This window comes from Eleutherodactylus coqui, chromosome 2 (genome assembly GCF_035609145.1).
Source record: "Eleutherodactylus coqui strain aEleCoq1 chromosome 2, aEleCoq1.hap1, whole genome shotgun sequence".
Taxonomy (NCBI): domain Eukaryota; kingdom Metazoa; phylum Chordata; class Amphibia; order Anura; family Eleutherodactylidae; genus Eleutherodactylus; species Eleutherodactylus coqui.
Window position 1 is genome coordinate 133,562,213 of NC_089838.1, and position 15,373 is coordinate 133,577,585.

General features: G+C 42.9%; 1 protein-coding gene across 4 annotated transcripts in view; it reads right to left on the reverse strand.

Annotated features, from left to right (window-relative positions):
- The window catches only part of TBC1D30 (TBC1 domain family member 30), a 64,406-nt gene extending 49,449 nt beyond the window's left edge, over nucleotides 1-14,957 (reverse strand). For 2 of the 4 annotated variants that reach the window (XM_066591579.1, XM_066591576.1), the window contains exons 1-2: nucleotides 14,880-14,957; nucleotides 13,505-14,424 (exon numbers count right to left, since the gene is read on the reverse strand). In XM_066591579.1, the coding sequence (XP_066447676.1) occupies nucleotides 13,505-13,997 (493 nt within the window). In that variant the 5' untranslated portion in view covers nucleotides 13,998-14,424; nucleotides 14,880-14,957. The other 2 variants (XM_066591577.1, XM_066591578.1) reach the window with 2 other exon arrangements.
- Nucleotides 14,958-15,373: the final 416 nt, after the last annotated feature.

The following is a 15,373-nucleotide window of genomic DNA, read 5'->3' on the forward strand; positions in this document are numbered from 1 at the left end:
AGGAAGTTGCTGACTTAAGTTCTTTTCTACTTATAGTAAAAAGAAAGAAAGAGATTTCCTTTAACTTCTGAGGGACTTGTGCAACATCATTTAAATACGTATTCACAATAGCACAACAATTGATCACTGATAATTCATGAGAAATACATTAACCCCTTAATGTCTAAGCCGTCTCCCTCCCCCCCCCCCCCCTTTAAAAAAATCATAACTCATTTATCCATATACGTTGCTGTATGAGGGCTTGTTTTTTGCAGGACGAGTTATATTTTTCAATGGTACTATTTGATATACCATATAATGTACTAAAAAACTTTTGAAAATTCTAAGTTGAGTAAAATGAGAAAAAAAAATGAAATTCCGCCATCTTTCGGTGCGTCTTTTTTTTTACGGCGCACAAACTGCAAGAAAAATGACATGATAATTTTATTCTATGGGTTGGTACTAGAGATGAGCAAACGTACTCGGATAAGCACTACTCGTCCGAGTAATGTGCTTTATCCGAGTACCGCTGTGCTCGTCCTGAAAGATTCGGGACGCGCTGTGGAGCGGGGAGCTGCAGGGGAGAGTCGGGAGGAACGGAGGGGAGATCTTTCTCTCCTTCTCTCCCGCCCGCTCTGCCCCACTCCCCGCTGCGACTCACCTGTCAGCAGCGGAGCGCCCCGAATCTTTCAGGACGAGTACAGCGGTACTCGGATAAGGCACATTACTCGGACGAGTAGTGCTTATCCGAGTACGTTCGCTCATCTCTAGTTGGTACGATTACTATGATACTAAACTTTTTTTTTTTTTGCTGCACTGCTTGTATTTTTTTAAATTTTCTTCCATCTTCTGCATGCAATAACTTTTTAAAACGTTTTTATTTTTCCGACGACAGTTGTGTGAGGGCTCTTTTTTTTGCAGGATGTCCTGTAGTTTGCTTTGGTACCATTTTGGAATACATACGACTTTTTGATCGCTTTGTATTGCATTTTTTCTTGGAGACGAGGTGACCAAAAAGTGCATTTCTGGTGTGTTTTTTTTTTTCTGATGACGTTCAACGCGCGAGGTAAATAATGCGTTATTTTGATGGATCGGACTTTTACAGACGCGGCAATACCAAATATGTATTTTTGTTTTATGATTTAGATTCTTTTATTATAAATATGACAAAAAAGTTTAAAACTTTACTGGTCTTATTTTTTTTTTTCAGTCTACACAGGCGACAACAACTTTCGATGCTTTAATCACTCCTGCAGTATGATGTAATGCCATAGCCGGGTATCAGCTGTAATAAGCAAGGCACACGTGGTGTATGAAGAGAGATCGCCACTTCCAAATCACCAAGCCAGCGCCTTAGCGCTCACTAGAAGCTGCCATGTGACGGGGCGCAATGCATTAATATTTCTTCACAGCACAGAAGTATTTGCAGTTTCAGGTTGCGAACCATATTGCGTATATTTTCTGCACTGTTTTATGTGAACAATAAGGTCAATTACCACAATCTCCGGTATTGGATTGACTCATCAGAAACAATGTGTTTGCAAAAGGTCAATGTTTGGTGTGGTATTTAGGGAATTCTATAATTATATTATATATGCAGGAAAATGCTGGGTGAAATAACAGAAGCTCAACGGACCCCACTATAATTAAATTAATTATGTTGGCTGTCATTTGCTCCATCATTAGATGAATCCATCCCCAGCTGGCATTCTCTTTTCCTGTTCAGGAAGACAAGATGTTTAAATGTAACTGTGGGCACTAAATAGGAAAGGGACTTGTCATTTATATAGCGCCAACTTATCCACAGCGCTTTCAGGTAATTTATTACCCCCCAGCAAGCTGGGTACTCATTTTACCGACCACGGCTGAGTTAACCATGAACCATGCGAGGATTGAACCCGCAACCTTCAGGTTGCAGCCTGGTAGTATCACTACACAGTACCACACACACACACACAGATATATCACACACATAATACATACAAAAAAGTGCTTCTAGAGGGAAAGCAGAGGACTGGGCTGGGCCTGAATTCTTCATGGCTTGCTCTCCCAATGTGTCCACAAACTCATTCCTACTCGCCCAGCTACAGCCATTAGAAGCTCAGTTCTAATCAGTAAAGGTAGGAGGAGATCTATAGGAGATATCCAGCAAATTAAGGCCTTCTGCACACGAGCGGATTGGCATTGCGAAAACTGGAGCGGAATTCCACCTCTGGATTCTGCAGCAAATCCAGCCCATATCATGCTATGGCAAAACGCGATTTCCTGCCCATGAGCAGAAATCGATTGCGATTTTCTGCTCACGGGGAAGAAATCGCAGCATGCACGGCATCCTCGTTCTACGTGCATGTGTTCCGGACGGTGCATCAGCAGCAGAGGAGAAGATGGAGGAGAGGTACGCTCGGATCACCGGCTGGGCACCGGGTCGAACTCTGCTGTGGGAATCCTGTGTGCAGGTGGCCTAAAGGAGATAAGAAGGAAGGTTAACCCCTGCAGCCCTGATAACATAGATGCAGGTGTACAAGCATTCACTTCACTGGATTAGAGGAAAGAAAGACAAAATGTGAAAGAAAAAAACAAACAAACATACTTCTAGGTGTACATGCATCCTTCCAGTCCTTAGTAACTCTGTACCAGGGGCACATGCCTCGCCTGCCCCGCTTTAGCTAAGCCCCTGCATAAGGAATAGCTCTATTTCTAGCCACTATAAGAATTGTGTTTTGCATTTCAAACAGTTTTTTTATGTATACCCTGAAGATTGATTCAAGCAGAAAAAACAAAAAAAACAAAACAATAATTCATTATTGGGGCTACATTAAAAAAAGACAAAAAAAACAAAAACGATCACACAAAGGAAAAAAACAAAAACAAAAAACCTGCTTACAAGCTCAGGATTTCATCAGTCTCCCATCTCAATATGATGGGATGTGCTCGTTGGGTTTATCCCATTCCCCACTTCTCGGCGCCAATTCCTTTACCCTCTCCCCTAATTGGAATCCACTATTGTTCGATATTCCAAAGTGCTTTGTGAAATGACACTGGATGTAGAACCGCTGTGTCAACCTACCAGATAGGTGATGACTCAGCCCAGCACGGCTGACACCTGACTTTGAAGTACGGAGGGAAGATACCAGATATATGAAATCCAGTCCGTAGGTGAGAACTAGGGAAGGTATCTTGCCCTGAGCTACTAATAGGGAGAGGGAAGATGCTGCCTGTAGGCAGGGCTGGTGTCCTGATAAGGACGACCCTGTGGTCTTCCTCTAGGCGCTGACTGACCCTGACAGGACAGAACACCTATACAAACAAAGACAAACCTATACAGAGAGGAATACAGAAACAGAAGGAACAGGCTTACAAGGGGAAAATAGAGGAGCAGGTACACAGGAACTGCAGACAGCAGTCTACATGGACGGAAAAACAATAAGGTACACAGTATGGAATGATCACAAGATAACTGCAGAAGCATGGGCTAAGCATGAAGTTACAGGAGTTGAATTCACAACAACACTACAGCACTAAAAGGAAGTCCCAGGTCAGCTATATAAGGCAGGGATTTGAAAAGGTCCTACGGCTGAGCTGGAAGTTCTGAAGCCATTCACTCTAGAAGTACTGGAAGAAGATATGAGCTCAGGTTACAAAAAGCGCAGGACGATGCCTGCGTCTGACATACACAGGGGAAGAGGAGAAAGTCTAAACAATGGACCTAACACTTTGGATTCAAACCCAAGGCGTCCATGTTTGGTACCAAAAGGTCATGCTTATCCTGTAGGGAGGCTGTGAGCTCCTCCACCATATGAACCCACTGAGACAGTGAGGGGTGGAAAAAAACTTCCAGAGTACTGGGATGCAAGCTTGTTCCGCATTAATGAGGTGTCCGAGTATTGATTTGCAGTATGTGCGTATGGGTAGCTCAAGGAGATGGAATAAGTATAGGGTTGGTGATTGCTGAATGCTCACATGTAGTATCCTCCCAATGGTAAAGTGTACTGCCTTCCAATAATTGCGTATTAGTGGACACTTTCAAAAAATGTGCAATACACCCAACTTCTGAATTACATCACCAGCACAGTAGAGATGAGGACGGATGAATTTTGTGTAGTTTGTCGGAGACCAAGTACCATCTCAATAGGAGCTTAAAACGTGCTTCTTGATATCTACTTGTGATAAAAGTTGTGTGTGTACATTCCAATATTCTGTTAACCTGGGCTGTGGAGAAGGTGCAGTCGAGCTCTCGCTCCCATTTACTCAATAAGATGGTTTGCGTTCTTGCGGCTGCGAGATCAACATAGCGTATATCAGTGATATTGAATGCTGAATGGGCCCTTGCCCCAGACAGGTTTTCTCTAATATCGTGATTGATCTACAAAAACCTTCTGTTGGGGGAAGGAATTCCAAAACATGTGCTGTCTTGGGTAACAATTTCCTGATAGGGAGAGTGTTGGTCCTATCGTTGCGTGAACTCGTAATGAGGACTAGATGGGGATGGACACCCAGGGAAAAAGGTGCAGGGGAGCCGGAGAAAAGGTGTGTTCTATAGAAACCCACTGCTTCAGGGAGTCATGTCTACACCAGTCCACCACCCTCTGTAGGATTGAGGCCTAGTAAGCCCTCTCCCCCATGTGACTTTGGTAGACAAAGATTGGATTGCGATAATCTTGCAGGTTTCTTTGCCCAAATACATTTTATTAGGTCTGAGGAGATTGAGTTGCACAAATGGGCCGGAATTTTGATAAGGAGAGGTTTGGAAGAGGTATAAGATGTGTGGTAGGACATTCATTTTGTAGATTGCACATCGTCCAAACCTTGTGTATAGGCCCTTGGACCAGCACGTTAAGTCTTCCGGATGTTTCTAAGCAGTGACAAAGTTACGCGTATAGAGTTAGTCTAGGTTTTTAGGGACCCACAAACCTAGGTACTTGATGGCATCTTGGGACCACTTCAACTGTAACGACGAGGAGAGGGAACTTTGTAATATTTGAGATAGGGATATATTCAGTGCTTCTGATTTCTGAAAATTTATCTTGAAATTAGAGATAATTTGAAATTTATGAAATTCATCTAATAAGCAAAGGAAGGTTGTTATCGGGTTAGTTATGAAACGCAAAAGGTCATCTGCATATGCAGCTATTTTGACCTCCTTTTTGTCAATCTGGGGGACCTGTGATGTTGGGATTAGTTCTGATGGTTCTCAACAGGGGTTCTAAGTATAAGGCAAAAAGTAAGGCAGATAGTGGGCAACCCTGTCGAGTGCCATTTCTTACGGGGAATGAGGTTGAGAAGATTCAGTTTACCCCTGCAGAGGCCATAGGATTCTGGTATAGGGATTCCATTCAAGTCCTCTCTGAGAGCCTTTTTATAGGCCACAGCTGGAACAACTTTTAGGGCCTCAGGTGGCAAATCTGTTCATCAATCACACCACAACTCTAATCAATTACATACCTGCCTGAGATGTAACTGCATGCCGAGTTTGACAGAAATTGTTTTTTTTATTTTACAAAAAGTGTATACAGTACTGTGTGAAAGGTGTAGATAAAATGCTGCAAATTAAGAAGTCCTTTTTCAAAAATATAAGGTGCCTTATTGACCCCAAACATACTGCTAATGTCATTAAGAACCATCTTCAGAGTAAAGAACTAGAAGTCCTGGAAGTGATGATATAGACCCATAGAGCTCTGATCTCAAGATCTTCAAGTCTGTCTGGGAATTTATGAATGATTTGAGCAAGTCTACATCCACAGAAGATCAGTGGTTAGTTCTCCAAGATGTTTGCAACAAGCTCTCTGCTGAGTGACTTCAAAACCTGTGTGCAAGTGTGAAGAATTGATTTTGATTTGAAGATAAAGGGCGGTCACACCAAATATTGATTTGATTTAGGTTTATCTTTGGTTCCTTCACTTTGCACTCTGTTAATTGATAAAAATGAACTATTAACACTTCTGGTTTTGAATGCATTCTTTGGGCTCATTCACATGAGCATGTACATCAACGCTGCACGGGTCATGCAGCATTTTACTGGTCTGTGTGACCCACCTGAGAACGCATATGGCAGCGAGTGCACTGCGCCTGACGTACCTCACGCACGCGGTCTTGTGCAGCGTAAACCTTTGTAATTAATTTGATGTTACGCAATATTGTTGTTGTAAGAAAAATTACATCTATCTCCATATTTCAAATGCAAGACTTTTTAATGGCAACATAAGATTATAATTTAGTTTAAAAATTACAGCACAGGGTGAAAGACCACAGCACTTCCAACTTTTTTCTTGTTTTATGGCATCCACAGTACAGTTATAAATGACATAATTTTATTCTGCAGGTTGCTACAATTGCGAAGATACCAAAACGTCTCTTTTTCAATAAGTTTATCTAAGGGAGCCTTCACACTTGTGAACGTGATATAGCTGCATTTTTTTTTATTGTGAATGCCAATAGGACTTTCTGTTAAAAAAAAGCATCGCCCAAGAATCGCAGAGCACAAACCTGCGATTTGTGTACGAAGCGTTTTTAACTTTAGAAAGTCGTATTGACATTTGCATTATATAAAAAAAAAAAAACGCAGTGATTTCGCGATTGCAATGTGAAGGCATTATAAGGCCGCATGCATGCGGCAGATTCGGCATGCGGAATCCGATCCTGGCAGCAGCTGCATCCGCATGTACCTCTCTCGTCTACTACGTTTGTACTGTGGATAGTCCACTAGAGTCGCCGTCTGACATGCGCAATACAGATATTAGATTTTTTTGTTTAATCTTTTTCCCCCGCGGCGTCGCTAGGCGGAATCTGCGGCCTGCCCACAATAATAATTGCCGATGGGCTACGGATCAAACGACTTCTATTGACTTCAATGTAAGCAGTCCATGCGAAGCCGGCACAAAAATGGAGCATGCTGCAATTTCTCCTGCGCTTGCCAAGACCGGGATCAGAGTTGTGCAGGGTGCCAGCTATGTAATAAAGCAGGCACTTGTAATAGCATAGGCAAAGCTCATTAGCCCACTTCGCAATAGTACAGCAGCATAAATATGGTGACAGATTCGCTCTAGAAGGTTACTCCTATTATAGACATTTATGGCATGCCCACCGGATAGGTGAAGTAGCTTTATTTACACACAACTAAGAGACACCTTTTAAAAATACTGTGCCATTTGTCTTCTGCCCTTGTGCAAATACTACTGCGGGCTTATCCCTGATGACTGATTGTTGCAGCTGTAGACGCCTGTATATAGAAGAAGCCATCCTTTACCATTTACACATCAGGATTATATATTTATTGCAGTCACACTTTTCTGCTGTGTTTTTTGGTTTGTAAAAGAAACTCCATGAATTGAATGCATTTCTTACAAGCATTATTGGCTGACGGTTTATTTTTTACATGTGTCTTTTCCAAGCCCATGGGAAATCTACAGCAGGGGGTTGGAGGGGGGGGGGGGGGGGGGTTAAAATCAGCAAATGAAACTTCCAACTCCCTGATAAATGGCTCATGTAGAATTAGTACTAACAAATTTATTGTAGTAAAATCAGACTTATTACATAATAAGTAATAGATTTTTCTTTTAAAGCTGCAACCGATACATTTCTACCGTCTCACTCCAACTCAAAAACGGATTTTGACTCCACAACCCTGGAGAAAATGTATGAAAAGCCACATTTATGGCCGGTCTCACACAGACGTGTCGGATTCCGCATGCGGGAGCCTGCAGCGGAATCCGTCCCTGTCCCCGGCTGGCGTCCGCATGTACCTTTCAATTCTTGTATTGTGGATGGTCACAGCAAGCCACCTTCAGACATGTGCCGTACAGATTTTTTAAAAATTAATAAAATAATCTTTTTCTCGCGCGGTTGCTAGGTGATGACACGGGTACCCACGACCTATCTGTACTGGGCCGCGGGTCCACACCAAAATAGAACATGCTGCAATTTTATTTCCGTGACTGGAAAATCGTAAATCGCTGTCCGCTCATGTGGGCGGATGTGCGAATGTTCTATTGTTTGAATGTCTGCAGAATGCCGCTGATCGTCCGTGCAGGTGACAATGGCAGATTCTGAAATTCAAACCCAGTCATGTGAGACCGGCTTAAAGCAAGCTGACAAAAAATACTAAACAAACAACAAGAAAAAACACCAACAGAAGACACACACACTATAGTACTTTTATACTTCTCTATTGACTTTGAACCAACATCTCGCTGCAGCTTTTAACCCTTTAGCATTGCAGCCCTTTTTCATTTTTCCATTCAAACTTCAAAACAAAAAAAAACCATAACTATGTATGCAGAAAAATAAGTTATGTTTTTTGCAGTACAATTTGTATTTTTCAGTGGTACCATTTAGTTTAATGTATAGGAAAACTCAAAAAAAAATTCTAACTGGTGGTTAAAAGGAAAAAAAATTTTTTGGATCAAACAGCTGCTAAATCTATGTGGACTGCTTTAGAGTGTGCGGGGCATTTGGCATGGGGTGAGGTAGAGGGGGCATGCTCGTGGCCAAGTAGTGCAGGCTGACTGCCATGTGTGTGCAGCTGGGAGGAAGAGGAGGTGGCGGTAGTTGAGGCATGTTTTATCATTCATTTTACGACCTGTTCTGTGTACTGCTCATGCAAAAGACATGTAGAACCCCTTTTGCAGGATAGCAGCCGGCTTGCTTCACTTCCTGTAGAACGTGGAGCTCATGCTTCAGTGGAAACCACTTGACATGCCAATTTGGCCCGTCCTTTACTACTACCACCATGACCAACAGGTCACCCACCCTTTATTTTCTTTAGGTTTTCATTTTGTCTTTAGGTTTTACTTAACTTTTTAGCTAGCTTTGTAGTTTGCAGAAAACCCCTGGTAGTTGCATCACGTATGCTAGTAATCTGTATTGGCCAGATTCACAACTTCAAACAATGTCTGGGACCGTAAACACACACTGTCATTTTTACATTTTACTGTTTGGTTTTTTTTTTTAAATTCACAAAAACCCACCAGCAGCCAGTAGGCCACAATCCCAGGGTGGCACGATGTGTGGGGAGAGCCAGAGAGTAGTTATTGCATATTCTGAACTGTCCTTGGTTTGTGGAGCTTCAGTTACTTCCCCTCACCCCACAGGCAGCTGCTTTACACTGAACAATTATGGCTCAGATTCTCGCTGGATGGTGGGACTGTGAACAACATCGTTCCGTGTAAATGCCGGCACCATCTGCACTAGCAACAATCATTTGTTCATCGTTCAGATGAGGCAGGCATAAAAATCAAACAATGATCGGCCCTTGTAAACAGACAGTTGTTCATCTATGAATGACTGCCTGTTTACTGTGAATGGATGTGGGGCGGGCGGAAGCAGTCTCGGGCCCTTACACCTGCAAATATTTGTATTGGCCATACTTTGAACTAGGTCTGAGGCCACAAACAGAGAACTGCAGGCATGGCTTGATAGTTTGCCTGTCAGATCGCGGTATAATATAATGCTGTAGTATTACATAACATTGTGGGAGTGATAAAACCATGACAAGCTCCTGTCGCCTATCGGTACTAATAAACAAAAAAAAAAAAAACAGTTAAAAAAAAAGGGGGGGGGGGGTAATAAAGGGGTAATAAAAATATTTTTAAAAATACCCATTTTTATAATAAAAGAATCTAAATTTTAAAAAAAACAAACAAAAAAAACATAAGACATATTTGATATTGCTACATCCATAATAGTGTGATCTATCTATAGGATAACTATTATTATTATTCACCTTACATGGTGAACGTCGTCAGAAGAAAATAAGAAGCCATAATTGCGCTTCTTTGGTCACCTCATCTCCAATAAAAAATGTAATAAAAAGCAGTCAAAAAGTCGTATGTATGTACTCCAAAGTGGTACCAAAAGAAACTACAGGACTTCCCGCAAAAAACAAGCGCTTGCAAAACTATGTCAACAGAAAAATTAAAAAAATTTTTTAAAAAAGTTATGGCTGTCAGAAGATGGTGGCTGAAAATAATTTGATTTTTTTCCTAAGATATTCTATATTTTAAAAGCAGTACAGCAAAAAAAAAAAAAAAAAAGTTAATTTGGTATCATAGTAATCATTGTGCTGACCCACAGAATAAAGTTATGTGCCGCATGTACGCCATAAAAACAAGCCCCCCCCCCCTCCAAAGATGTCAGAATTCTTTTTTTCTCCCCATTTCACTCGACTTTGAATTTCTTTTTAATTTTTTATTTTTTTTCTGTAAAGAAGGCTATGAAAGCTATGGAAAAAAAACCTTTAGCCGTATTTATAATAAAAAAAGCAAAACTAAAATATATTTGGTATAACCACATCTGTAAAAGTCTGATCTAACATAATATTTATCATACATGGTGAACACTGTCAGAAAATTTTTTTTACATCAGCATCTAAAGTATTAGCGGACGCAATCCTAGTTAACGCCGAGCCCAGGTATACAGTAACACCTTACTTATGCCTTATATGTATGGCGCTAGTCATGAAAGGGCTAAAAGAAAAATATGCATTTAAAAAAAAATGCTGGATGCAAAAACGACACTTAAAAGAAGTATTCGCAGTGCAGACGTTTATGGCATATCCACAGGATATGCGACTACTTCTCCATCTTTCACCTAAATGCAGCAGTTAGTGAAAGCAGTCTACCTGAAAGCCAGGCCGGAGATCTCTACTTTACTGCTCTAAAAAACTCCTCGCATCCACGGGTACCTCACACGTTCAGTACGATGTAGGTCAGTGAAACTAACCGTTTTCACTGCCATGTTACATGTGATTTTCATGCATGAGTGATGCATTTTGCATCAGATTTACATGTGATTTTCTCTGCACTTCCTAGTTCTTTTTTTTTCTTCAGGTGGTCCCCAAAGTAACCTGCATGACAAACATATGGCAATCACATGCAATGCTATTTTTTTTTTACACTTCCATAGAAAATGGGTAATTCTTTAAGAATCGCATAAAGATAAGATGACATGCTGTGGTTTATTCCATCTTGGACTATTGGCCCAAGAGAAAAATAGTTTGCGTGTTAACCCACTGGAAAAAATGGCTACTTTTCACGTGCAAGTTCTGTCCATCTCGCAATGTGACAGAATTCACCCATGAAAATCACCTGCGTGAATACAGCCTTAAGCCAAGCTCATACGGGCGTATGATTACTGGGTATTACGCGTGCGCTGTACGCCCGCATGATACGTGGTAACTCGCAGGCAATCAATTACATTGCCTTACTTAGCCTTACTCTTGGAATTAGACAATTCCAACACACATTAGTGTGTTGGAATTGTCTAATATGCAAGAGCAAAAAAACGCACCATATTCTATTTGCAGCGTATATGAGAGCCCATTGTTCTCTATGGGTGTGTATATACGTGCGGCCATATGCAATGTGATTACGTATGGGCGGTGTGTATACACGCCATTGGGAAATATAAAAAGAGAAAAAAAGGTGGACTGCATATGACAAGGAGGTCAGACTCTCCAGACCCGGCTACACCTGTACTAGTAGCGGCTCCGCTTATACCTTATTACATGACATTCTTCATCCTGACACTTCCATTTTTGATGCAGTCAAAAACCTCCATGATAATTCTGCCTCAGTTTAGTGTGTGAGGTCTTTAGATACCATCCATATTGTAGAATTAATATTTAACCAGCACGATTAATAACTATCCCGCGTAATTATATCTAACCTGTTCATAAACTGCCAGCAGCCGGAATGGTATTTAACAGGGAGAAATGCATCTGGGCAAGAAAAATGAAAAAAGGACATACAGAATGGGAGGAATTGGGCTAAGCAGCACATGTGAAAAAGTATCCCCCTCTAGTCTTCCTTAGTCAGACCTCATCTGGAATACTGTGTCCAGTTCTGGGCACCCCACTTTAAAAAAGACAAAGACAAACTGGAACAAGTTCAGAGAAGAGTTACCAAGATGGTGAGCGGTCTGCAAATCATGTTCTATGAGGAACGGTTAAAGGATCTGGGAATGTTTAGCTTGCAAAAAAGAAGGTTAAGAGGAAACTCAGGTCTCATGCCCATGGCATAAATCAATTTACAAAATCTGCACGGGTCTCCCACACGTGTGATCAACGCCCATACGGAATAATTGGGCACCCGCAGGTAATTAAATACCTGTGGATGTCATTTTCCCCCAGTGTGCGGATCGCACGAGCGGGAAAACTACCGCAGCATGCTCCATTTTTACGCAGTTTTCTTGTACGGACAGCTCCCACGGCTTACATTGAAGCTAATGGGAGCCACAACACTTCCGTAGTTGTCACCGCGTCCATGCCACGGACCGCAGAAGCAGGAGTCTCAAGCACATCCGCTGTGCAGAAGAGAGAGGATCCGGCCGCGAGAGACAAGAACTCGTCAGCGTCCAGACATGTGAGTATAATGTATTTTTTGGGCTCATGTCTGTGAGCTGGGAGTAATCCGCTGTGGGATTCTTCACGGGGAAACCGTGCGGGCCCGTGGACATGAGGCCTTAATGCCATCTACAAATATCTGAAGGGCTGTCACAGTGCAGAGGGATCAGCCCTATTCTCATTTGCACAAGGAAAGACTAGAAGCAATGCGAAACTGTAAGGAAGAAGACAGATTAGATATTAGAAAAAAGTCGGTCCGGGCTCACGCAGGTGTGTGGTAAAATGCTGCAGTTATAACGCAGCGTTTAATCGCTTTGTGAGCCGGCGTAGACAGCGATTTTTGACTGTGCAGCATAGCATATTTCACGCACGCTGACATGCGTAGTTTGACTTTTTTTACTCTCATTTCCATCTCTGACGCTTAGCAACGTTGCATAAGAACAACGCAACACAATATAATTACGTATGTACAGCATTTATCACACACCAAGAGAACAATAGGGCTCTATGACGCGTAATATGTGGTAAAATAGAACGTTCTGTTCTTTTTTGGGGGCTGTGTAACTTATGTAACTGTGTATGAATCAATGAAAATCAATGTACTTTTTATTGCCCCCATTTACCATGTATTATACATTATAACACGCAATGAAATTACGCTCACGTGAGCCCGGCCTTGAGGCTTCCTGTCTACGAATGTATTGGTAAAACGCTGTGGGTCTCCGCATCTCTCACGCACACAAACATTCGCAGTGAGACTTTTTTTTTCCCCTCGCTCTTTTATAATCGGTATGGAGTATTAAAAACACTGTAAATACGTAACATATTGCATATGGACAGTTTGCATACACTGCCTATACAAATGTATAGGGCTCTCGCTGTATGGTACGCAGAGAAATAGAGCATGCTGTGATCTATTTCTCGTGCATTTTAACACGCAGTGTCTACACACACATAGATCAATGCAAGTCCATTGCCTTTCATTGACTCTATTCACCATATATCATGCGGCCGTGCAACGCATGCACAATACGCTGTGAAAAAAAAACGATCATGGACATGAGCCCTTAGGATGATGCAAATGTGTTACAGTGGGGGGAAAAAAGTCACCAAATGCAACATGCGAGACCGGCTTAAAAATGCATTTATTTTCTGTGCAATCTGCCACAGGAGGTGATACATTCTTACCTTTCTGCCCCAGGAACTGTATTTGGTGCCTGCGGCTCTGCTTCTCCGACAGCTCTAGCAGGAATCCGGACTCGGGGTTACTCCTACTAAGAAAGGCATCGGACCCGGACGCTTCCGTCGAGCTGTCCACACTGTCATGGTACAGGCCAAGCGCAGACCCGGCCCCGTTCCGATAAGAGTCATAGAGCTCTGTGAGTAAACCATTCACCAGGGATGATGTGCGGCTGCGGACTTCTTGGGGATCATTACAGTTGGCCCCATCAGTGCTCCCTCTTCCACTTGAGTTCTCACTAGCAAGCGTCTGTGCCTCACTATCCTCAGGAGACGGTAGTGGCCAGACCACAACTGGGTGACTATTGGGCCACGAATTCAAGTTTTGTGTGCCCCCAGAGTCGGGCTGAGTGCTGTTAACAAAAACACCACTCTCATCATCCAATTCATCATAGAGGAGTTCCTCCCCATTTTCCTGTGCAGACATGGCTTTAGTACTCATGTCATCCTAAGACAATATCCATACCGCTGCAGTCCTATTTTCCTCCACTGAAAAGTTCCGGGAATGGACTATTCACAGCGGCAGGGAGGAAGTAAAGCGCTTTCCATGATTCCGTCCTCTCTCCTGAGCCGACACATTTATTTACTCTCCCCTTCTTTCAGCTCACAATGGTTGGAACTGGTCTGGTAACTTTTTCTCAGTGACTTGAGGAGCAAGTGAAGAAGAAGAGTGCCGCCTCCAGTCCTTCCACCTGCGGCAGCCTGCGTTCACACACGTCACCTCTGCTCCTTGGCAGGATGGGTGGGGTGACCAGGAGACACAGGACAAGCCATCCCAAAATGTCTTCACAGTGGAAAGGAAAAAAAACTGAGCCTTATTTGCTACTTTTTGCAAAATCTACAACCCGCTGCAGCTGGTGGCGTCTGCCCTGTGTGCAGAAACAGAGAGTTACACAAAATAGGACTTCTGCATGACATAATATACAATGTAACAAGTTACTGTTTGTTTACACAAGGGCTTTATATACATCAGAGGACACCTGTGGGTCTGCAGCGTGCCCCCTGCCCACTTTACCGTCACTGCAGCAAAACATATAAGTATCAGTTAGTACTAGGAAACTTCTAAAAAGTAGCAAAGTTGGACACAGGGATCCCCCTCCCATTAATTCACACCTAATACACCATAAATAGAAACCAGCACCCCAAGTACACACTATGGCCTCAAGCACTTCCCCGTGCCAGGTGAGGGGCAGCAGGTTCACCTTATCCAAGATGGTGCCAACCTGGTGTGTGCCTGCTGTCTCCGTGCACTGTGATCATGCAGGGACTTCTGGCATTTCCTCTCTGCAGCAGTGCACCCCGGCACATGGCACAACATACACACCTGGCATGCTGACAGTCTCCACGACTCCTCCACCTGCTGCGGGAGGCAGAGCTGTGACCCCCGCCGTGCGGTGCAGTGGGCGGAGCCATGGGAGTAGGGCGGGAGCGGCCGGCTGAGGAGACACACAGGCTGATGTCAGCCGCTCGGAGCCTCACACCGGTATCATGTGCCAGGATGTGCAAACAGTGCTATGTGCTCAGGGTGTTTACAGGCTGCCTCATACATGGCAGGCTGGGGTCACCTAAAAAGTAAAAAGAAGTAAAGGCACAGCAGAAATATACCCTCATTGTCTATAAACACCCAGCACCCACATGGAGCTGTCATGACTTTCTATGTGTGATGGTACCGGGGGTATAAGATAGGCCGGCTCACACCAGCGCATGTGAATTGCATAATATGTGGTAAATCGTAGCAATTTAAATAAATTGATTTTCGCTGTTCCCCTCGCAAATATTGCTTGCATATAATATGTGCGTAAAAAACAACACAACGTG